Below are 24,860 nucleotides of genomic sequence, written 5' to 3'. Positions count from 1 at the left end.
AAAAGGATAATAAAGGAATACTATGAATAACTCAATGCCAACAACTCTGATAACCGAGATGAAATGGACCAATTCCTTCAAATATACAATCTGACAGAATTCACACAAGAAGAAATAGACTATCTGAATAGCCATATATATATATGATAGGAATTCAATCAATAATTCATAATCTTCCAAAACAGACAGCATCAGATCCAGCTGGGTTCACTGGTGAGTTCTATCGAACATTCAAGGAAGAAATTATACCCATGCTCTACAATCTCTTTCAGAGGATGGAAACAGTGGAAATATTTCCTAACTCATTCTATGAGACCAGCATTACCCTATTACCCAAACCAGACAGAGACATTACAAGAAAACTACAGACTAATATCTCTCATGAATGTGGATGCAAAAATCCTCAACAAAATATTAGCAAATTGAATCTATTACTATATAACAAGAATTATACTCCACAACCAAGTGGGATTTATCCCGGATATGAAAGCCTGGTTCAACATTCACAAGTAAGGGAGCCTAGAAAGAAAGTTGGGGAAAGAAACCTAAGAACTAAAAAGGGAGGATTTCCTGAATGAGCTCTCTCTTTGGAAATCCTCATGGAATAGGACAGGCCCTGGAAGACACTAATTCTGCCAAGATTAGATATCTGAATATGGTGGGCAAACTAGATTTATACTCCAGTTGTTGTTCCCTGTCGTTGCCCCTCGACATTCAATGAAATCTTTGGAATTTCTTGTGGTCTCAGCTCAGGAATTCAAGAGCAGAGGCTTGGTCTTATGCAAGCTCCAATATTCAAGGGTGAAGGTATCCATATGGGAACCTTAATCAGAGGGAAGTTACCAGGGATGGAGCAATAGCTGCAAGGTGGACTGTCACCACCCTGCACTTCGGTATGTTTCAATGAGGATATCTTTCCCCCAAAAGGCTCTTACTAAAACCAATATGAAAACAGAACTTGGACGTATACTGAGCTATGGCCATCTCGTGTGTTTCTCCCTTACATCCACACAGACAAAGGAGGCTCTTCACATACTAATGGCTACCGTTTACTGAGCACCTACTCTGTGCCAGGCACTTCATAAACATATTCCAATCATTCCAGCAGTGGTTGAGGTCCCCAACTCTGATTATGGAGGAGAAATCTGAAGCTCAAAGAGGTTAAGTGACTGGCCTGAGATCCACAGCAAATAGCAGAGCTGGGATTTGAACCCAGGTTTGTCGGCTTCCAAAGCTCATGTTATTTCTATTTCCAGTTTCGCTTTGCACCTGCTGCTTTGTCCCCTCTCTGTTAAAGACAGCTCCACAATATTCTAATTTCCCTACTCACTCAGCCATTACCCCCACTGCCTACTGTGTACCAGGCACCGTGTGCCATCAAAAAATCTGGGACGGGCTTCCCTGGTGGCGTAGTGGTTGAGAATCTGCCTGCCAATGCAGGGGACGCGGGTTCGAGCCCTGGTCTGGGAAGATCCCACATGCCGCGGAGCGACTAGGCCCGTGAGCCACAATTACTGAGCCTGCGCGTCTGGAGCCTGTGCTCCGCAACAAGAGAGGCCGCGATAGTGAGAGGCCCGCACACCGCGATGAAGAGTGGCCCCCACTTGCCGCAACTAGAGAAAGCCCTCGCACAGAAACGAAGACCCAACACAGCCATAAATAAATAAATAAACAAATAAAATTAAAAAAAAAAAAAAATCTGGGACGACCAAGGCATGAGCGACAAAGGGCAAGAAGACGAACTTCCTGAAATTTGCACCATCCAAATTGCCAAAGATGATCTCAGTTGAATGTGAGATAAAGGCTGAGATGGTCAGTGTCCCCTTCCCATTTCAGCTTCCCACTTTCACTTGCCTGCAGTTGCAGCTTGTGTCTGCTAGTGGAAGAACTGGGATTAGAATCCACACTCCTTCCCTGCCCACACTGCCGTGGCCATGGCCATTTATCTACAAAAGTGTGACGGCAGAAAAGTCATCTCTGGCTCTAAGCTCTAAGCTGACCTTCAAGGCCCAGGACTGGTCAGCTGGTGGAACCCCTGCTGTTCTTCCTGCAGAGCATTTTAACTGAATAAAGCACCCTTGGGAGCCAGTAGAATACATCCATGGTGATGTCAAGGCAGGTGCAACAATAAGAGAGTTGGGGGCAGCTAAGGTCCTTCTGCCAAGAGTCGCATTACTGGGTCACTGCTGAGAAAATTTCATCAAAGAATGTCATTAAGTGCTTTGCATTTTATAAACTCAAGTACAGTAGCTTATATAAAGGCACCCTGGAGTGACACTGATGGTTGGACTTCGGGTCTCTGAAACGCTAATGGAAACGTTTCTGGAACCTCTGTCTGAGCCCTTCCAGTAACAGGAAACTCACTATTTAACACAGACTGTTCTGTGTAGGGATGTTTGGGAGTGGAGTTCCATCTCCTTCTCCACCAGACGCTTTAGGCCCTGGTCTTTATACCCCGGACAGCAGAAACAGGCCTCTTTCCCTGGGCCCCAGCCAGAAGCTGGAAGAGTCTAGCTCTTTCTTCATCAGAGTTCATTTTGTTCACAGAAAGCAAACTCTTTATTGGGGGAATTTAGCTAGTTAGCAGAGGCCCATTTCTTATGCGCTAGAGCTCCCTGCTGGCTACGTATGAATCTTGCTGGTCCTTGAACCTTCTAAGTTAGAAAGTTCCCAGTTTAAGATGTTCAGACTTTTTACTTGTGAAATCAAATCACACGCCATTCAAAATCCATGGAGAAGAAGGTGGTTTATTCCATAATGAGTGCTGAGGGTGAACGGTATGGAGGGGAGTGGTGGAGAGGATTTAATTAGATTCCACATTACACAGGCATGAATTCCAGATGAATTAAAGAGTGACATATAAAAATAGGGACTACTAAAAGAACTAAGAGAAAATATGCACATTATTTGATTCATGGTGGAAAATGCTTTATAAATACAGAACCAAAATAAGATTTCACAAAGGAAAATATTAATAGATTTGACCAGGAGAACTATGCTCATTTCCTCGTGGCTGCTGTCTTGGATTGAAACAGACATAGGACAGAGATCTGGTTTATTGCGAAGGGCTCTCACCTGTCAGGGAAGGAGTAAGACAAGCAAGACTGGCAGAAAGAAAAGTTGAACTGCAGTGTAATTGCAACAGAGATGACCACACAGGGAATTCTAGAACTAGGAGAGAGCCTCCAGCTGTCCTGAATCAAGGCAAAGGGCTCAGGCTTCTGTGCTCCCATATGGACCAGTCATTGGATGTGAGATGCCCTAGGGAGTCAGTTCCCAGGTGGGACAGAGCTGTGAGCCATCCATCAACAGCACCCCTAGCACCTGGGGAAATGAGTGCCTCTATCCTGCCTTGGGAATCTGGGTGGCACACTACAGCATCCAATACACCGATATTTGACTTGCCCATTTCATCCTACCCGTGGCCACATTAACAATGGACATTTTTAAATCATTGTCAGTTTCATGGGTAAGAAATTGAATACTGTTTTAATTTACATCATCTTTTTGTTCCTATATTTACTGATTTTCCCCATCTGATGTGACATGCCTAGTCAAATGCCTTGCTCCTTTTTCTACTAACTAAATTTGGCTTCCCTAGGAAGTGGAACAACCAGTCAACAGAGGTAACGTGAGAGCAAATTATGAGTGGAAGAAGGCATGTCGTCTTCCGTCATCATTAGTTGTAAAGCTTTAAGTGTATTCTTAAGAACGGAAAAAATTTACATCCACATTTATTCTTACCCTCCATTCCAACCAACTGTATTTCATTTTGATCCTATTCTCTTCCTTTTTGTTAAAAGCCCAAAGGCAACAACTTTGATGAATCCTAGCTGTCAACTGCTAAAATGATAATCAAGTTCTTTTGAGAGAAATTTATCTTCTAGCAAAAAGGCACTTAGCTCCTTTCAGATATTCCAAAATCTAGATTTGATTACCAAATTTTTCTATCCCCCAAAATTGTATGTATGTACTAGCCTCTTAAAAAAAAAAAAAAAAAAAACTTTTTTTTTTTTAAAGGCTTACCTTCTGAGCAAAAAAAGATCATCACATTGTCAAGACATGAGACTTTTCTTTATAATGAATATAAATTTCACATGTTGGTATAGTAAAAGTGTTTTGAGAAGCGCTCTTGTTAAAATAGGCTTGGTGAAGTTAAAACTTTGAAAATCACCTCTCTCTGAGTAAGAACAATAGACAATTCAAGATAGAAACAATGACACTTCCTGTTGTCACAGCAATTTAATTCAATTTCAGAAGTGACTGCTGAGTCTCTGCCCTCTGGAAGGCACCTGGCTAAGTTTGGGTGCTTTATGCCCACATTCCTCTATACAGCAACCAAGGACCTTCCATGCCCCTGCACAGTCTACCATTTTAGACTTTTCTCCAGCCACACCCACCATGCTCCATAAAGTGCAGCCACATTGGACCCTGATATGGTCCCAGACGTGTCTCCCTGTCTCCCACCCTCCATATTGTGGATGAGGTTTCCTCTCATATCCTCTTTCTCTACACAGTGAACTACTTCTGAGACCTCAGACTGCAGCTCAAATCCTCTTTCTGTGTAAACTGTTCTCTCGCCCTCTGTCCCCAACAAAGTTCCTCTCTCTTCTTTAGGTTTCTGCAGTACTTTGTATGACGCTGACCACAGTCTTTCTGCAGTTTTTGACAGTTGTTCTTTCCCACCATCTATGAGCCTACAGATTCTTTAAGGGAATGAGCTGTGCCCTTCAAGTTGTGCGGTGGGAAGCTGTAGACATTGTTAACACAAGTTTGTGAATGGGCACATGAAGAGATTTAGAAAGCAGTTAGTATTTACAAAATGTTTTCACAGAGTTGAAGTGATTTAATCATTACAACAGACATGCAGGCTTGATACTGTGTTATCCCATTTTTTTGTTTGGAAATAAAGAAGTTGAGAGACAGAAAGAGAGTGCAGGGATGGGGATGGGGGAGAGAGAAAGAGAGAAAGAAAGAGAGAGAGAATTAAAGAAGTTCCTGCCCTCAAGGGGTTTACAAGCTAGTGGGGGAAAGAAATATTGTAGCACTTAATAGTAATAGAAGCCTAAATAAGATACTGCAGAATGGGTCTTGGAGATCAAGAGGTAAAAGAGAAGAATTCCAATTTAAGGGGAAAATAATGTTCACTTTGATTTCCCTCCGAGTTAGGAAAATCCTAGCAGTAACTTAAACACACCACACAGGGGCAGAAGAAGCTCATTAGAATTAGGATTTAATCAATGAGATTGTTGCTGTTCATGCTTCTACATCGGGTAAAGACATGGAAGGAAGTTAGGTCCTCACATTATTGAGTGCCTACTATGTGCCAGAAAGTTTACAGTTAATCATCTAGTGCAACTAATCCTGTAAGGGATTCTTATCTGTGCCTTCAACCCCCAATTCCTTACCCATCCCTACACACCCTTCAGCCTCAGGGGTGATGTGACTTGTCTAAAGTCACACATATGGTCTGCAGGGGAGTTGAGCTTCAAACCCATGTTGGATTCCAAAGTCTGTGTTTATTCCTTTCCTTTCCTTTCTTTCCTTTCTCCTTTTTACACTTTTTAGGTTACACAAATAATACAAAAAGACATTCTCATTGTTAACAAAGATGTTCAAGACAAAACATATGTCACCCTTGGCTCCCACCCAATCCCACTCCTCTCTCAAGGATAAATGCTTATATCAGTTTGTTGTGTCCCTTTCCAGAATCCTGTCCATGCATTTGAAAATATAGAGATATTTATTTCAACACAAATGAGTTCACATTGAATTGTTATTTCACTGATGTGGTATTTTTATTGATTTAGAAGTATATCTTATACTGACATATATTTGAAATTTGATGATTTATAGGATTTGCTGCAAAATAATCCACTGGAGTGGAAGGAAGCGAGATGAAACAAGAGGGGTCTTGAGTTGATAATTGTTGTAGTTGGGTGATGAGGTTCACTGTACTGCAATTTATCATGCTAAAAATTGTTTATATACTCATAAACTTTCAGGCTCCACTTAGGGTGTAGCAGAATGGAAAGAGCACTGATTCCACCTTAACAAGAACAAAAAAAATGTAAGACAATCTGTAAATTCATAACTTTCCTTGAGCCCTCAGAGAACTGAGGTCAGAGGGTGACCATTTATTGTCACAGGGCAATAAACCCTGTCACCCTCAGGGCACTGGTGAAAACCCATTATCACTAAGGGAAGGGGACCAAAAAATGCCATCTACTTACTTTTGGGAAAGGTGCATGGTGACTGTCCATTGACCAGACCTACAGTTGGAGGTGGGTGGGATGACTGAGAGGCCATATCTCCAATACCAAGGGACGGAGCTCTTGCATAAAACTGAGGCTTAGTCAGAACAAGAGCAAATGCCCCCCCCCCCAATCCCCACCAGAGGCAGGGATGACTTTATGGGCATGTGACCTGTATAGTCACATGGAGCCCATGCTCAGAGGGTCCTGCACTTTGTTTAACACTTTGCTGTTGCCATCTTAAAATTTTTGATAGTTTTTGACCAGGGAGCTCCACATTTTTATGTTTCACTGGACCCTTCAAATTGTGTAGTTGATCCTGCCACCAAGTGTCAAGTATCAAGTAACTGGCAGAAGAAACAGTAAACTTCAAGATAGTTTCATAGGCATTATCCATTCTGAGGAACAGAAAGAAAAAAGAGTTTAAAAAAAGACTAAGGTAAATGAACAGAGTTTCAGTGACTTATGAAACATCATCGAGTGTGCCAATACGCACATCCTGGGGTATCAGAAGAAGAGAAAAGAAAGAAAAGGACAGAAAGTGTATTTGAAGACATAATGGACTAACACTTGCTGCTACAATTTGATGAAAAACATTAACATGCCCATCCAAGAAACGCAACAAACTCCACATAGGATAAACTCAAAACTTTCCACACCTAGACACATTATAATCCAACTTTCAACATCCAAAGACAAAGAGAGAATCTTGAAAGCAGCAAAAAGAAGTGACACATCACGTACAGGTAATTCTCAATAATATTAGCAGCTGATTCCTCATCAGAAATCATGGAGCCCTAAAGGCAATGGGATGATATATTCAAAGTGATGAAAGCAAAAAACTGTCAACCAAGAATTCTGTATCCAGCAAAACTATGGATATAATTTGCTATAAAATCCAAAACTATGGATATGAAAGTTAAGATATTATCAGATAAACAAAGACTTAGACAATCAGTCACTAACAGCACTTCCTTATGAGAATACTAAAGGGAATCCCATCAGCTGAAAGGAAAGGACATTAGACAGTAATTCAAGTCCACATGAAGAAGTAAAGAGCACTGGTATAGGTAACTGCATAGTAAGTAAAAAGATGGTATAAATTTATTTTTTTATAATAACTCTTTTTTCCACTTCTATCTGATCAAAGAAACTGAAGAAGAGCCAAAATTATAAATCTGTGTTTATGGTAATAAAACATATAAAGATATAATTTGTATAATAATAGCACAAAGGTGGGGGATGAACAGAGCCAAATAGGAGCAAAGATTTTGTGCACTATTAAAATTCAATTGATACTAATTTGAACTAGATTATTATAAATTAAGATTTTAGTTATAATTTCCAGGACAGAAAATATCTATTTAATACAAAATAATGGAGGAATAAAAAAGACCTAAGACATACAGAAAACCAATACCAAAATGGCAGACATAATTCTACCCTATCAGTAATTATATTGTGAATGGATTAAACACTCCAAACAAAAGGCAGACGTTGGAAAATGAATAAAAAACATGGTCCAAGTACATTCTATCCACAAACAATACACTTTAGATTCAAAGACACAAACAGGATAAAAATAAAAGGACGGAAAATGGTATAATACGCAAAGAGCAACCAAAAGAGAGCTGAAGTGGCTATACTAGACAAAATAGACTTTAAGACAAGAAATTGTAACTTGAGACAAAGAAGGACATTACATAAGAGGGTCAATCCATCAAAGAGACATAAAAATTATAAGCATATATGCACCTAAGAACAGAATCCCAAAATATATAAACCAAGAAATGACAGAATTGAAGACAGAAATAAATAATTCATCAATAATAGTTGAAGTCTTCAATATCTAACATTCAATAATAGATAGAACAATTATACAGAAGACCAACAAGGAAATAGAAGACTTGAATAATACTATAAGCTCTATTGGGTCTGTCCCTGAGAAAGACAAATGTTCCATGTAACATTTTTCAGAATAAATCATAAGTTTAGGCCATAAAATAAATCTTGATAAATTTAAAAGAATCAAAATCATACAAAGTATTTTCTCTGACTAAAATGGAATGAAATTAAAAGTCAGTAAAAGATGGAAATTTGAGAAATTCATATATGTGGAAATTAAACAACATACTCCTAAATAATTAATGGAGTAAAGAATAAATCACAAGGGAAATTAAGAATTATTTTGAGATGAATGAAAATGGAAACATAATATACCAAGATTTGTAGGATGCAGCTAAATGGTGCTAGAGGGAAATTTATAGCTCTAAATGCCTAGATGCAAAGCAAACTAAACCCAAAGCAAAAAAAAAAAGAATAAAAATTAGAGTGGAAGTTAATAAAATAAAGAATAGAAAAACAATAGAGAAAATTAATGAAACCAAAAGTGTTTTTTTTGACGAGATTAACAAAGTTGACAAACTTTTAGCTAAACTTATCAAGAAAAAAGAAGACTTGAATTATTAAAATCAGAAATGGAAAGAGAGAGAACATTACTGCTGACCTCTGAGAAATAAAAAGAATTATAAGGGAATACTATGAACAATTGTATGCTAACAAATTAGATAACCTAGATGAAATTGACACAGGTCTAAATCTTTGTGGTCTTGGATTAGACAATAGTTTCTTAGATATGACACCAAAAGCATAAGCAATAAAGGAAAAATATCGGGACAGGGGAGGGGACAAATCCCTTTTCACTCTTCCTGAAGTGTCCTCAGCAACCAAAGAAGCCAGACACCAACTGATTTCTCAAACAGTCACCCTGTTACAAATGTTTTACCCATTGGGTTTTGTTTTTTTTTTTTTTTTTTTGAGCAACGTACCACGCTAGAAATAAAATGGTTAAAACAACTGGAAACTGTCTGCATTTTACATACGAGAGACCAAGCGTTTCCCCAAGATCTCTGCACTCCAGAGAAGTTCATCAGAGTTTCCAGTGCTGCCCCACTTTAGGTTCAAAAGCCCTACAATTGCTAGATCTTGATTTAAACATCAGTCCCAATGAAGGAAACCAAGGCTTCTTTGAAAAATGTCTGGTCCCCAAGCTGGTCCAAAAAAGTCTGAGATGGGTCCATAACATCAAATTACATCTTAAAAGTAAGTAAGTGCCAAAAAGAAAAAAATGAGAACATGTAAAAAGGACACAGAAACCAATTTGAACTAACCTGAAGGGGAGGTGCACCTAATGACCAAATCTGAGACAAGGTGAACATCAAAATAATGTAGTTGTTTTGGATTAAGTTGTGTCTCCCCAAATCCATATGCTGAAGCCCTAAACCCCAATGTAATGGTATCTGGAGGTGGATTCTTTGGAAAGTAATTAGGGTTAGATGAGGTCATAAGGGTGAGGCCTTCATGATGGGATTAGTATCCTTATAAGAAGAGACACCAGAAAGAGCTTACTCTCTTTTGCACTGTAATAAGGCAGCCATCTATGAGCCAGAAAGCAGGCCTTCACAGGCCACAGAATATGTTGGCACCTTACACTTGGACTTTCCAGCCTCCAGAACTGTGAGAAAAAAATTCTATTATTTATAAGCCACCCATTCCGTGGCATTTTGTTATAGCAGCTCAAAAGAACTGAGACACCAACTAACAAATATTCTACACTATAAAAAAAAAAAAAGCCAATGTCAAGAAAAACAAAGATAACTGACCTTCCCCCCTACCTCTTTGGAGCAGTTTCTCAGAGCTATCTGAAATGCTGTCTCCTGGGCTATAGTCCTCATTTTACCCCCAAATAAAACTTAATTCCCCCCCCAAAAAAAAGAAAGGAAAGAAAAACAAAAATAAACTAATGAACCATTCCAGACTAAAGGAGACTAAAAAGCAACAAAAATTAAATGCAATGCTTAATCCCAAAACTGAATCCTGGATAAGAATAAAAATGACCATAAAGGGCATTATTATGGGACAATTGGTGAAATTTGAATAAGTCCTAGAGATTAAATAATAGTATTATATTAATGTTAAATTATCTGATTTTGATCATTGTACTGTAAGATGAATATTCTTGTTCTTAAAAACACACAATAACTATTTATGAGTAAAGATGCATGGTATCTGCAACCTTAGTCTCAAATGGTTCAGAAAAAAATAAAATTTGTATATTTATATATGGAAAGAGAATGATAAAGCAAATGCAACAAAATATTAGTAATTGGTGAATCTGGGTGAAGCATATATAGGAGTTTTTGGTACTACTGCAAATTTTTGGTGTTTGAAAATACATATCAGAATAGAGAGCTACCCAATAAAGTCCAAAGTTAACTATATTCACCTATACACCTCCAACATGTAAGGGAAAAAAAGCTAAATTCAGTCAAACTAAAGATTTCCACACCTCAGTAGCTAACTAGGTCCACATTTCTGTTGGGTTCACACAGCTGTGGAAATACTGTAGCTGGCGATGGGGAGTTTCCCAAGTCATTTACATGTAGTTGGAGGCAAATGCTGAAAACCAAAGTCTTACAAAAATTCCCAGTGCTCTTATATGCCAACCACTCCCACTCCAAGAAACAAGTTGAGTTCTTCTTTGTCAAGACTCTCTCTACTGCAAATAGCAGAAACTCAGTTCAAACTGGCTTAGCAGGAGAGATTTATTGGCTCACTTAACAGCAAGTTCTAGGGCTCCAGAGTGCCAGGAGTCCAGAGGATGTTGTCATAAGTCTGTCTCACTCAGTCTTTCAATTCTGACACCTCTGTTTCCAGACAGGATTTCCCTTCATAGGATTGAGATGCTACCAGCAAGTCCAGACTTGCCTTCTACCACCTTCATAGCCTCAGGGGAGAGGGAATCTCTTTTTCCCTGGTATTTCCAGAAAATATATTTGCTTGACTCTTATTGGAATAACATGTCTATCCCTAATAGACTGTGGGATCTATTAGGATAACTGATCGTCCAGGTTTGGGTCATAGAGTAATCCTTAAGGCAGAGAAATTGGAAAGTGGAGGAGTTGTAGACCTGGTCTAATCATTCTGTGTGACAGTTGGGAAAGTCTGTTCCCCAAGGTGAAAACAGGGTGTTGAGAGCAAAAAAGGCAAGGGTGGATGTTGGGCAAATAAAATAATAGATGTCAATTATATCCTGTGTTTTGACTACCCACTTCCACGTACCACCCCTTCAAAAATGCCTCCACCTACCAAAATGCAACAAAATCATGTACAAACAAACACTGTCCTCTGTCCCACCCCAAAATAGAGACAACTTAAAGGCATGTCTTTATCTAGATCTGAATCCATTGTTTCTGGGTGAATTTCATTAATCTCAATTAGATCTGAGTATAGTTTCTAGAGGTGCAGCAGCATATGGCTGAATGATAAATTAACTCCCTTTCTTAACACATCTCTTATACAACAGTGGAGAAAGGAAAAGAAAAATAACAACAAAACTCCCTTTGGGAAAGAAGATAAGGAGAAACAATATAAGACTGCCACTGTCCATGGTGTTTAGCTTATGGATAATAGCAAGGACTCTCTCCTGGTGATGCATGAGTTCCTTGGTCAGCCACTTTGGGCTGCCCTGCTTCTACTATCTGAGAAGACCCCCCCCTCATCTGCTTATCTTCCCTGCTGGATTGTGAAGAATGCTCCTTTAGAAGCTATATGTCTTTGGCAATCCAGTTTCTGTTGGTGTAGGTACAAGGCTTCATGATTCCCTTGAGGGTTGAGCAACTCAGGCTTTCAGTTTCCCAGGATTGGGGTTTCTCTAGAAATTCAATGATATTACAATCTCATTAAGATTCTAGTCAACTCAATAGCAAAAAACCCCAAACAATTTGATTTAAAAATGGGCAGGAGATCTGAATATACATTTTTCCGAAGAAGACATAGATGGCCAACAGGTACGTGAAAAGGTGCTCACTAATCATCAGGGAAACGCAAATCAAAACCACAATGAGATATCACTTCATACTTGTTAGGATGGCTGTTATCAAAAAGACAAGAAATAACAAGTATTGGCGAGGATGTAGAGAAAAGGGAGCCCTTGTGCATTTTTGTTGGGAGTGTAAATTGATGCAGCCCCTATGGAAAAGATTATGGAGGTTCCTCAAAAAATTAAAAAGAGAACTATGATATGATCTTGCAATTCCACTTTGGGTATTTATCTGAAGAAAATGAAAACACTGACTTGAAAAAAATAAATGCACCCCTATGTTCATTGCAGCATTATTTATAATAGCCAAGACATGGAAGCAACCTAAGTGTCCGGATAAGTGTCCTTATCCGGTCCATGGAACGGATAAGGAAAATGTGGTGTATATACATACGAATACTCTCCAGCCATAGAAAAGAAGGAAATCTTGCCATTTGCAATAACACAAATGGACCTTGAGGTCATTAAGGCTAAGTGAAATAAGTCAGACAGAGAAAGACAAATACCATATGATCTCACTTATATGTGAAATCTAAAAAATCCCACAAAACTCATAGATACAAAGAACAAAGTAGTGGTTGCCAGAGGCAGGGGGTGGGGTAGGACAATATAAGTGAAGGGGCTCAGGAGGTACAAACTTCCAGTTACAAAATAAATGTCATGAGAATATAATGTACAGCATGTGACTATGGTTAAAAATACTGTATTTTGTATTTGAAAGTTAAGAGACTAGATCTTAAATGTTCTCATCACAAGAAAAACAATTCTGTAACCATGTATAGTCATGGATGTTAACTAGACGTATTGTGTTGATCATTTGGCAACACATATAAATATCAAATCATTATATTGTATACTTGAAACTGATATAGTGTTATATATCAATTATATCTCAGTTTTTTTAAAAAAAGATCCTGCTTGTTTCAGGACAACTTTTTGGACCAGCATCCAAAGCCAGAACTCTGCTTGAAGTGCGGTCCTTGCAGCCAGGCTGTGGCTTGGGAAATTCTACAGGTTAGAAACAAGTCTCCCTCCATTCTCTGTATACCCCATTTGGCCAGGTAACCTTGCCAACAAAGCCTAGGCAGACAGGTGTGCTCATCTGCTCTGTACTCAGGCTGCATCCCACGGATATCTCTTTATCCCAGGGCAAGGCTCACCCTTGTCAGTGGCATACAGAGGGCATGAAGGTGGTACTTGGGAGGGATCGGGGGAGGAGGGTGAGTGTCACACATTTTTAGGATCCCTACATGGCTTGCTCTGTTTCTTTCCGCTAAATGAACTTGCTTTGGAGGCAGATCTGGCTTTTCTAATCCTATGAGGGGGAAGCTTATCTGTCTCAGTCAACTTGGATTATTGACCACAGGCAGAATAAACCTCTTTTAGGGAAGTCAGATTTTATTCTCACTTATCATTTGAATGGGCCAGTTTCCATCAAAGTTTGTCTCTTTCTTGTAAGAATTTACTGAAATCCACAAGAGGCAGCCAACATGCTCTAATATCATTTTCCTGCCATGTGTCCTAAAGTCCAGTACCCATGGGAACATGGACCCAGTCCCAAGACAAGCAAGTGACTCTCAGCCAGCTGGTGTTTTCCTGTGTCACAGGGCTGCCAGCTTCCCTCATTGCTCCATGCCATTCACCATTCAACTGATCCCTCATTTTAGGTTCTGTCACAACACCCCATTTCTGCTGCTAATTTCAATATTGAGTCAGATATTTTGGCTTCAGGAGATAGAACTCCAATTTATTTCCTCCAGTGACTGAAAAGTCCAGAGGTAGATGTACCTTCAGGTACCATTGGATCCAGGTGCTCATATGATGGTATTGGATACTTTCTTTCTTTGTCTCTCAGCTCTGCTTCCCTGTGGGTTAACTTTGGTAGGACGATGGCTACTAGCAACTCCAGATTTAGGTTCTACCAGTTTAGCAACTTCACAGAAAGACAGCTTCCCTTTCCAGTTAAAATTCCAGGGCTAACTCTCACTGAACCAACCTGGGATTACATGTCCTCCCCTGAATCAAATTCCTTGGTAGTGGGAGGTAGGAACAGCCCCAGCTGAGCCACATGGGCAGAGAGCTGAGACTGGGGGCTGTCCAAGGAAAATTGGGGCACTGTCATTGGAAGAAAGAGAAGGAATGCTGGCAAGGCACAAAGAACACACACGCACTGTATGTTTCCAGAATTAAATAGCAGCTATTCCTGGAGAGTACAAAGAAAAAGGGAATGAACAATTCTGGAACACCTACTGTGTGTCTTTTATCTGCTTATTTTTTCAACATAAATTTTTGAACACCTATTATGATAAATAATAACAGCTAATTCTTATATAGCATCTATTGTTTACTAGGGTTCACACTTAATTCATTTAAACCTCACAGCTCTGCAAGGTAAGTACTGTAATTATATCCCCATTTTACAAGAAACTGAAGCAGAGAGCAAATTATTTAGTTAGTTGTAGAGCTGGGCATCTGTATTAGTTTCCTAGGGCTACTGTCACAATGAACCCCAAACTGGGTGGCTTAACACAACAGACATTTATTGTTAGTTCTAGATGCTAAAAGTCTGAAATCAAGGTGTCAGGAGGGCCCTGCTCCCTTGAGACTCTAGAGAGAATCCTTCCTTGTTTCTTCCTGGCTTCTGGTGTGGTCAGTAATCCTTGGCTTTCCTTGGCTTGAAGCTGCATCCCTCCAATCTTTGCCACCATTATCACATGACCATCCTCTTCCCATGTGTTTTTCTTTTGTCTCTTCGCTTCTTCTTATAAGGGCACCAATCATATTGGACTAGGGCCCATTGACTTTATTTTAATTTAATTACATCTGCAAGACTCTACTTTCAAGTAAGGTCACATCACTGGTATTGGGGTTAGGACCTCAACATATCTTTGGAAGGGACACAATTCAACCCACAACATCATCCAAGCCAGGCCTGGCTCCAGGGTCCCTGCTTGCCTCTAGCCTCAAGTCTGGGACACAGCTCCTGGGGTCACAGCCGTGGGACAGCCGAGTGTGTACCTCCCAGGGGCTCTTGCCCTATAGGGAGACATTGTCTGTGTAGTGAGCAAGGAAGGTGCTGATGAGGGTGGCCACGGAAACTGCACACTGCTCTGTCCCGGGCAGGTTCCCAGGGGAGGGGGTGACCGCATGGGGCCGTGAGGGATGAGGAGAACGCAAGCAGGAGGGCTGGCACGGGAGGGGAGGCGTGTGTCCCAGGCAGAAGGAAATCATGGGCAGAGGCTGGGGGAGAGAGGGAATGGGGCTTGTTTAGATCTGTCCGAAGAGTTCAGCATGGCCAGGGCAGAGAAGTCCAGGAGGGAAGCTGGAAGAGGCAGCTGAAGAGGCCGGTGGGGGCAGAACTGGGAGGGTGGGTGAGTCATGCTGAGGAACCCACACTCTGTCCTGGGCATCACCAGGAGCCGTGGGAGGACAAGCGCGGGGTTCCAATGGACGGGCTGATTTTAACTGAATCCTCACTGCCCTGTGAAGTCGGTCACATTAACCCCATTTTATACAACATAGAAATTGAGACTTCCAGAGATCAAGTGGGCCAGGTAGAGGAAGAGGCAGAACGTGGCCAAGCTCTGAGGATCCCCTTGCTCCTGGGACCTGGGATATGAGGTGGTGACAGTGGACAGATCACCAGCGTGCTGAACTCAAGTCCTGCCCTTCTGCTCATTAGCCCAGGACTTTAGGGAAGTTGCTTCCCTCTGAACAGTGGCTCTAACATGCAGACACTTCATCCTGGCAGGGCTGCTCTCGGCAGTGACCGAAAGGACCTGGGAAATCCACACGCGGGAAAACAGGAGCAGCCTGGCAACCACAAGATCACTCTCATCATCACCATTCTGGTGGTTGTTGTTCCTGGCGGACTCGTGGATGTGGCTGCCTTGGGCAGGCAGAGCTGCAGGAAGAAGCCTCTTCCTGCACACAGCCCCGCTGCCCTCCGCAGCAGACCCCCACCTCCCCAACTCTTCCCTCCCAACGCGATCACAGCTTTAATTAAAATGAGGTCATCAGCCATATGCTCAACAGCCACATGTGGTCACTGGTTACTGTATTAGTGCAGGTCTGTCTTGTGTTGACACTGGGTGATGGCCTTGTCTCCATTTATCAACTTGGTACATTTCCCTCCCGTGGAACTACGGCCCAGTGAGGCTGTATTCACCCCTCCAGGGGGCCCTGCACAGGCCTGGCTCTTGGGAGGAACTTAGTAATTGTTTTGGACTGAATGAATGATTGTAGGAGGGGTCTCTCTGCCTTTGTATTAAGAAGTGATGCTAGAGGAATTCCTTGGCAGTGCAGTGGTTAGGACTCGATGAGGCCAAGACTCGACGCCCCGGGTTCAATCCCCGGTCTGAGAACTAAGATCCCGCAAGGTGCAAAGCACGGCCAAAAAAAAAAAAAAATCTACAAGTGATGTTAGGAGATGTGGATCTCTAGCTCTCTCTGGGCGTGGCAATGGCCCAGGAATCCTGCTCCAGGTTTTCCTTCCCATGCTGTAGGAGCTCCACACCAACGAGGAAACAGAGGAGGGCTGGGCAGCGGAGCTTCTAGTATCTGGCGATCACTCATTTTAAACATCAGACCTGATGTGTGTGCACAGGCAAAGGAAAGCAGGTGAGGGGACAGAGGGAGACGTTTTACTTCCTGCATCCTCCTACTTAATTTCATCCATTTATTTATTGAACCATAAAATGCTTATTAACTCATTAGTTTGCTCATTCGGGAAACATTCCCAAAGCGCTTTATTTAAGCCAGGCATTTGCTAGGTGCTGGTGTGTTTTATGGATAAGTAAGAAACCATCCTTCCTCTCTCTCTGTAATCCCCTGGAGTACTTGTTCTAGCAGAACACGTGTTTAACTAGAATAAACATAAGCAAACGAGCAATCTCTGTATCAAACTAACACCCTCCCCTCCCCCCATGGACTTTAATGTTTCTTCTCTCCTTCCATGGACAACACACCTACTATGTGCAGGTTCAGTGCTAAGCACTCTTTCCATCATCTCACTCAATCCTCCACTTTTAGAGAAGAAAAAACTCTGGCTCAGAGAGGTTAAGTAGCTTGCCTAATGTCACCCAGCTAGCAAGTGGCATAGCCAAGATACAAACACGATTCTTCAGCCTCCCCTCACAGGAAACTTTGGACCCCTTGTCATTGCTGTTGAAGCTCTACACAGCTCTCTCCACCCTTTCCAGACATGCAGTGCCCAGCACACAGGACGTGCTCAGGAAACACGTACTGAATGGATGGATGGAATACTTGTTGAATTAAAGAACTAATGAATGAATGAATTCTTCCTCACTTTATAATGATTCGGTTTTGCATTGGTCTAACATATAGGTTCCTTACGGGCAGGAACCATAGTGCACAAGACATGTGGATTCTGGAATCAGATGGATCTGGGTTCAAATCCTGGATCAGCCCCTATTTGCTGACCGGTCAAAAGAAACATGTCTCGCTGTGAGAATTGACAGGGGAGGGAGTGTTGGGGCCTGACTTCAAAGGAGTTTCCTGGGCATTTTGCTGTCCCCACTGCTGCTTTCCATTTTCTCTGCCTGCTAAAAAGAGGGGTGGGTCTTGGGCCATCTCCACCCCTGTGATGTGCTGTAAATAATATATCAAGTGGCTTAGTGAGAAGCTCATGAATTCTTAAACCCTTTTTAAAGCCCTCCCAGGAAGAGAGGGCATCTGCTCCAGGGTCTCAGTGGCCCCCTGCCCTGTCCATCTGGGTCCCAGATGAGGTGAAATGACAGGGTCAGGTCCCCCTGCTGTAGCCTACAGGCCGAGAGCCTTTTAGGGAATGGAATTTTCCTCTTCACAGGATCCCAGGTTCTCGGCGCACATGAATTATGCATCCAATACTTGGCAGAACAGCAGTCTGGAGACTGTTCCTGGAACCCAAATCCTCTAAGTTTGCAGTGCAAAGACGCATTCCTTTGCCCTGTCCCCACGCCAAGCTGCCAGGACCGAGAGCATGCAGGTGGCCTGAGGCCCAGGACACTCAGAGCGCACGGCAGATGGCCTCTCCCAACAAGTAAATGCGTTCAAAAGGGAGAGATGCTACGGAAAAATAAAATAAGCTGTTTTTATTTTAAGGATGGATTACTTAAGGTCGGAACGGCTTCCTACAGGAGGTGGTTTTTGAAGTGAAACCTGAACCATCAAAAGAAAGATCTGCAGTAAAAGAGTTCCAAGCTGAAGGAATAGCAAAGTCTATGACCCTGCAGGGAGATGTACTGGGTGTGGTGTTGAGACAGAAAAAAAGGCCTGTGTGGCCAGAGCATAGTGAACGAGAGGGTTGGTGAGCTGAGAGTGGGGTGTAAGGGAGAGAGGACTGAAGGACGACTCCTGGGTCTACTGGGAGGCCTTTGGGAGAATTAGCAAAGGCACACCTTCCTCTGGACATACACGACCTTTAACTCACGTACCGGCTTCCACAAGAGGAGCATGGCTGGATTTTAACCCCACCTGACTCCCTGCCAGGCACCCCTGTGCAGTGTGCAACATGCAGAACTGTACATGGAGGACCTGGGTAGAGCCGCTATCTGCTTGTGATGCAGCAGGGTGGAAATCACAGCTCAGTGCTGGCTAGGTTAAATTCGAGATGCCATTAGCCACCCAGGAGAAGCTGCTGAACAGACAGTTGGATAGGCCTGTCTGGAGCTCAGGACAGAAGTCTGGGTGTCCTCACTGGATCATTACATGCCTGGATGCGGTCGCCCAGGGAGAGCTACAGAGTGATATTTCTAACATGCAGATCTGCCTGCGAAGTACTTAGTCAGTGGGTGAGGCCAGCGAGGTGCCTAGGAATTAAAATTTAAGGAGGCACTCTCAAGGTCACACAAGTGCAAAGCTGGCACCTGAGAGTACATGCCATCTTAAATTTTGTGTCTTCTTAAATCTAGTCCTGGTCTGGGGTAATTCAATGGAGAAAGGATAGTCAGTGGTGCTGGCACAATTGAAAATTCATTTGGGAAAGAAAAAAAAAGAACCTCAACCTTTATTTCACACCATATATAAAAACAAAAATAGATCACAGACCTAAACACAGAAGCTATAACTATAAAACTTTGGGGGAAAGAAAAACAGAGAGAATCTTCATGACCTTGAGATAGGCAAAGATTTCTTAAATAGGACACAAAAAGCATGAACCATAAAAGAAAGTAAAGATCAAGTGGCCTTGTTTTATCAAAACTAAGAACTTTCCTTTGAAAAACATCAAGAAAATTTAACAAACCACAGACTGAGAGAAAATATGTGCAGTACATATATCTGACATAGGACTTGTACCCCAAACACATAAGGAACTCTTACAACTCAGTAATAAAAAGACAATTGATCCAATTCCTTTTAAATGGAGAAAGATTGGAATAGACCCTTCACAAAAGAAAATATACCAATGGCCAAGAATGAGCAAGTAAAAGAGAGGTTCAGCATCAACATTCATCAGGGAAGTGCAAATTTAAACCGTAATAAAGTACCACTTTATAGCCCCTCGAACGGCTTAAATTAAAACCGATGAACATACCAAGGACTGGTGAGAATCTGAAGCAACTGGAATTCTCAAACACTGTTGCTGGGAATGTAAAATGTACAAACGCTTTATAAAACAGTCTGGCAGTTTATTATAAACATACAACTAAGCAGTTCCACTCTTAGGTTTTTACCCAAGAAAATGAAAACAAAATGTCTATACAGAGACTTGTACACAAATGTTCACAGGCGCTTTATTCATAACAGCCCAAAACTTAGAAACAGCCAAGTGCCCATCAACTGGAGAATGGATAAACAAACTGGGGTACATCCAGACATCAATGCTTTTCAGCAATAAAAATGGAACTACAGTTACATGCAACAATAGGGATGATTCTCAAAAATATCATGCTAAAGGAAGCTGGACAAAGAAAAAAGTACAATCTGTATGATTCCTTCTATAGAAAAATCTAGAAAAGACGAATGTAATCTGTAGTCACGGAAATGTGATCAATGTTTGCCTGAGGCTGGGGGCTGGGGGTTGACTGCAAAGTGATAAAAGAGAACTTTTATGGGTGAGTGGAATGCTCTATACCTTGATTATAGTTTTGGTTACACAGGTGTCCATGTGTATCAAGACTCATCAACCTGTATATGTAAAATGGGTACATTTATGTAAATTATGCATCAATAGAGTGACTTAAAAATACCTCAGTTCAGGCTTCAGCTGACAACCAGTCCTCTGGTCCTCCTTGTCACTCTGAGTGTGGTAAGAATGTTTTCTTTCTTCAGGACGTGATGATTAAATAGTTCTGTCCACCTGCAGGACATGGTGGGTGTTAAAAAATGGACTCAGGGGACTTCCCTGGTGGTCCAGCAGTTAGGACTCTGTTCCCAACGCAGGGGGCCTAGGTTCAATCCCTGGTCAGGGAACTAGATCCTGAATGCCAAAACTAAGAGCCCACGTGCCACAACTAAAGATTCCACATGCTGCAATGAAGATCTCGCATGCAGCAATGCAGCAACGAAGATCCCGTGTGCTGCAACTAAGACCCAGTACAGCCAAAATAAATACAGTCATATACTTATAAAAAAAAAAATGGACTCAAGATTGGCGCGTCGGGACTTCCTTGGTGGTGCAGTGGTTAAGAATCCGCCTGCCAATGCAGGGGACGTGGGTGCGATCTCTGGTCCGGGAAGATCCCATATGCCGCGGAGCAACTAAGCCCGTGCGCCACAACTACTGAGCTTGTGTGCGACAGCTACTGAAGCCCTCGCGCCTACAGCCCGTGCTCCACAACAAGAGAAGCCACCGTAATGTGAAGCCCGCACACCGCAACAAAGAGTGGCCCCCACTCACCACAACTAGAGAAAGCCTGCATGCAGCAAAGAAGACTCAACACAGCCAAAGGAAAAAAAAAAAAGATTGGCGGGGGTCCATGCCTGCCCCTTTATTTAGAGGTGAGGGAACTGGGGCCCAGAGAGTAAGAGAGACTCATCCAAGGACACACAGCGTTATATAGGTTTTGACTACAAGGTGTCGCTTGGGGACGTTTGGGTTTAAAACATAAAAACAAAACAAGCCATCAGACAGTTTGCATTGGTCCCGTCTCTCTTTTTCTTCAGAGCCGAGCTCTGGGAGAGGTCTGGATTCCCCTGAGGAAAGCCAGGTCTACAGGCTGGTAAAGGTCTACAGGCTGGTAAAGGTCTACAGGCTGGTAAAGGTCTACAGGCTGGTAACTGCACAAACCTTGTCTGCAGAGCATCTTCTTCTTCTCCGCTCTTCTGCGGAGGAGAGCCACCCCATCCGAGAACACCGTCATCATGAAGCAGTGAGGGTACAGGACCGTGAGCCCTGCTTTTCAGCTGACACCACCCCGTGCTGGTCTCCCCACCTTCATCATTGCCCTCCCTGCTTCCCAGGGTCCATGTGCGAACATGAAAACATGGGTGCCTGTTCCCAGCACTCTTATTGAACCTAGACGTCTGGTCACTGCAATAAGGCAAAGCAAGGATGTAAAGAACAAACAGATCAGAAAGAAATAAATAAAATGGTCCCTATTTGCAGATGACATGACTGCCCACATAGAAAATCCCAAGGAATCTACCACAACATTCCAAGAACTGATAAGTTCTAGGTCATAGAATGCAAGACAAACATACAAAATCAATGATATTTTTATATACTAGTAATGAACACATGGACATCAAAATTAAAAGTGTAATACCTAAAAATTTATAATCACTAAAAAAAAAGGAAAAGAAAAGAAAGAAATGTTTAGGTGAGCATTTAACAAACATGTCCAGGCCTTGTATGCTGTAAACTACACAACACTGATTAAAAAAAAAAAAAAAAAATCGAAAAAGATCTAAATAAATGGAGGAACATATTGTCTTCAGTATATCTCTGAACATACTGGATTGGAAGACTCCACATAGTAAAGATGTAATTTCTCCCCAGTTTGATACAGAATAATGTTTAACTAGCTATCTGGGCATCCTGTGGCCCAGTCAACTTGACAGATAAAATTAACCACCATGGTAACTAAGTCAGAATAGCATTACTGTAGAAATAGAGGAACATTCAATGGACTAGAATAGACAACCCATCAACAGGCCCACACCTAGATCGAAGCTTGACAAATTTCGTGTTGCTAATCAACACCAAACAAAAAGGGCTGGACTGGTCAATAAAAGGGATGGGATAATGGATTATTAATATGGAAAAGATGAAATTTCTTCCTTAACCCGTACCAAAACAATAATCAGTAAGAAAAGGGCCGAAATATGAAAAAATAAAATAAAAATTAAAAGCTACAGGAGACTATCTCTATGGTCTCAAGTTGAGAAAGGATTTCTTCAACAAAGGCTAAGTGTATAGTTAAATATTAATAAACTTTGACTTAATTAAATGAACTTCTGTTCTGGTGTCTCTTCTTAAAAGGGCATTAATCCCCTCACGAGAGCACCACCCTCATGACCTAGTGACTTAATTACTTCTCCAAGGTCCCACCTCCAAATACTATCAGACTGGTTTCAACATATGAATTTTGAGGGGACACAAGCATTGTCAGTAAGGCACTGGTCCCATTCGCTGAGGTCAGCGCTGCCGCCACAGAGGGATTCAGGGACGCCTGCTCGCTGCATGACCTTCTCCCCGTCAGCTGTGCAGCGAGGTTTCCGGCACAGGCAGCAGTAGGGACATATATGGATCTGTCCTTTATGGCCGCACAGGTAACACACAACCCAATCCCTACCAGTGAGCCCTTCAAGATGGACAAAGCTCCCACCTGCTCTCCTATGGGCCAGTCACCAGGTCTGGGGTGTCACACACACACACACGCACACATGGGAATGGGCTCCTTCCGGCATCTCTGCCATTGTCCTCATTTTAGCTATTGCAGACGCACGTTTGGGATACTTGTTGGAGGTACGGAAAGATTAAAACAGGGCCATAAGGTACCAGCTGTGGAAGTTGTGCACTGTGCAATTCTAGAAGGCACCATTCACAGTTTAGTCTCTGTTACGTTATTAGCCATGTTAGAGCTCACATTTATTGAAGACACTATGTACCAGATTCATGATCTCATTAAACTCTCTGGTTCTGTTTTCTTCATTTTACAGATGACAAAACCCAGGCTCAGAGAGCCACTACCTTGCCCAAGCCGCAAGAGCAGAGCTAGGATTTAAACCTTCTTCTGCCCAGTTCCAGAGCCCCGAGGACACCGGACTCTGGGCGCAGTGTCGGCACAAAAAGCCTGTTAACCCTGACCCTAGCAGGCCAGCCCCACGAAAGCCCCGCTGGCACCCCCCAGGGAACTGGGCTCAACAGCACGGGGCAGGGCGCCAACAGCACTGGACTTGGGTTCAGGGCTGGTTCTTGCACCCACCAGACAGGCGACCTCGTGCCTCAGTTCCTCCCTCCAGCACGCGAAGAGAAGCGACTGCGAGCCTTCCGGGGTTCCACCAAGCCCCGCCCTCGGGGGTGGCACAGGGAGTGGTCACGTGAAGGGGCGCCTTGCCCCCTCCCCGCCCCGAGCCCCGCCCCACCCCGCCCCCAGGCTCCAAGCCCTCATCCCTGTGCGCGCAGAGGGAGCTGAGGGCGCCGCGCGGGCTCGGGACCTGCCGCCCCCACCCGGTTGCCGAGGTCGGCGTCGCCGCCGCGGGGCTTCGGGGAGGCCTGCTCGCTGCGTGGCCTTCTCCCGGGCAGCTGTGCGGGCGGCTGGACCAGCAGCGGCAGGGAGGACTCGAGCGCCGGCGGCAGCAGCGACACCATGGATCTGTCCTTTATGGCCGCACAGGTAATGGGGCTCCTTCCACGCGCGCCCCGGGCCGCCAAGTTTGGGCAGGTTCGGGGCCACGGTCTCGCCCTCCCCGCCGGGGCTGAGCGCACCGGGAGGGTTCAGGTCGGGCGGTGGCGCCCGCCGGGGATCCGAGCGCGGGTCCTTTGTCCGGAGCTGGCATCCCCACTGGGTGCGCGCGTCTGGGGCGGCGAGCATGGCTCCCGGGGGTGGGGCAGGCTGTGCGCCCAGTGTTCCCCGGATCGACCTGTGCGAGGGGCCTCGGCAGGGGTCCCCTCCCTGCCCATCCTCCACCTGCGGTCCTCCCTCCGTTGCCCCGTAGCCCTCCAAGGCGGGGCAGCGCAGATCCGTGCGCACCCGGGTGGGCAGGCAACCTCGCTCTTCCCCATTCTGTATCTTCCCGAGGCGCCGGGTAATCTGTCACTTGCTGCTGACCTCGGGCGCCTCCCCCCTCACTTTTCTCCCGTGTGGTGGAGACCACAGACTGTAGCCCGAGGAAGGCGGCGAGACCCGCTCTGTGACCAGCCAAGCGCCAGAGCGCAGCAGTCGTTTGCTCCTTTTTCTGCTTTGTGCTGAGTCTGTAGCCATCAGTGCCTGGCGCGACCATAACTCTTCTCTCGACACAAAACAGGTTCCCAGTGGCAGACAAAACAGATGACCTCTCATCGCTTGGATTTTTTTCTCCAGGGGAATCCCCTGAAGCTCTGCGCGTGGAGTGATCTTTATGTTTTGGTGCCTTAACTCTGGAGCCAGAACAAAGGCAGACTCCTGCTTTCCGGAGCTGGAGCTGTCTGTGGCCTTTTGGAGTTACACTCTGGCTCCAGGGAAGGGCCACCGCATTTGGGCTAGGAGAGTAAGTCCCCATGTACCAAATTCAGACCTTGCACCTTCTATCGAGTTGGTTATGTTGGGAGCCCAGTGGTAGGAAAGCCCCCTAGGTTCCCT

At 43.5% G+C, this 24,860-nt stretch overlaps 1 protein-coding gene and 1 long non-coding RNA gene across 2 annotated transcripts in view; one reads left to right on the top strand and one right to left on the bottom strand.

Annotated features, from left to right (window-relative positions):
- LOC309625301 overlaps positions 1–23,592 on the bottom strand; it is a 53,788-nt gene extending 30,196 nt beyond the window's left edge. Inside the window, exons 1-2 of the long non-coding RNA XR_014242441.1 lie at positions 23,505–23,592; positions 20,325–20,434 (exon numbers count right to left, since the gene is read on the bottom strand). This is a non-coding gene — a long non-coding RNA (uncharacterized lncRNA). The remainder of the gene's footprint in view (positions 1–20,324; positions 20,435–23,504) is intronic.
- An 85-nt stretch (positions 23,593–23,677) lies between these two features.
- LOC309625287 (uncharacterized protein C14orf132) overlaps positions 23,678–24,860 on the top strand; it is a 48,113-nt gene continuing 46,930 nt past the window's right edge. Inside the window, exon 1 of the mRNA XM_082384640.1 lies at positions 23,678–23,915. Coding sequence (XP_082240766.1) covers positions 23,889–23,915 — 27 coding nt within the window. The 5' untranslated portion in view covers positions 23,678–23,888. The remainder of the gene's footprint in view (positions 23,916–24,860) is intronic.

The sequence above is a fragment of the Balaenoptera borealis genome (assembly GCF_965194805.1).
Source record: "Balaenoptera borealis genome assembly, chromosome: 3".
Taxonomy (NCBI): Eukaryota; Metazoa; Chordata; class Mammalia; order Artiodactyla; family Balaenopteridae; genus Balaenoptera; species Balaenoptera borealis.
The sequence above is the reverse complement of the archived record's forward strand: the minus strand, read 5'-3'. Positions and strand labels throughout refer to the sequence as shown.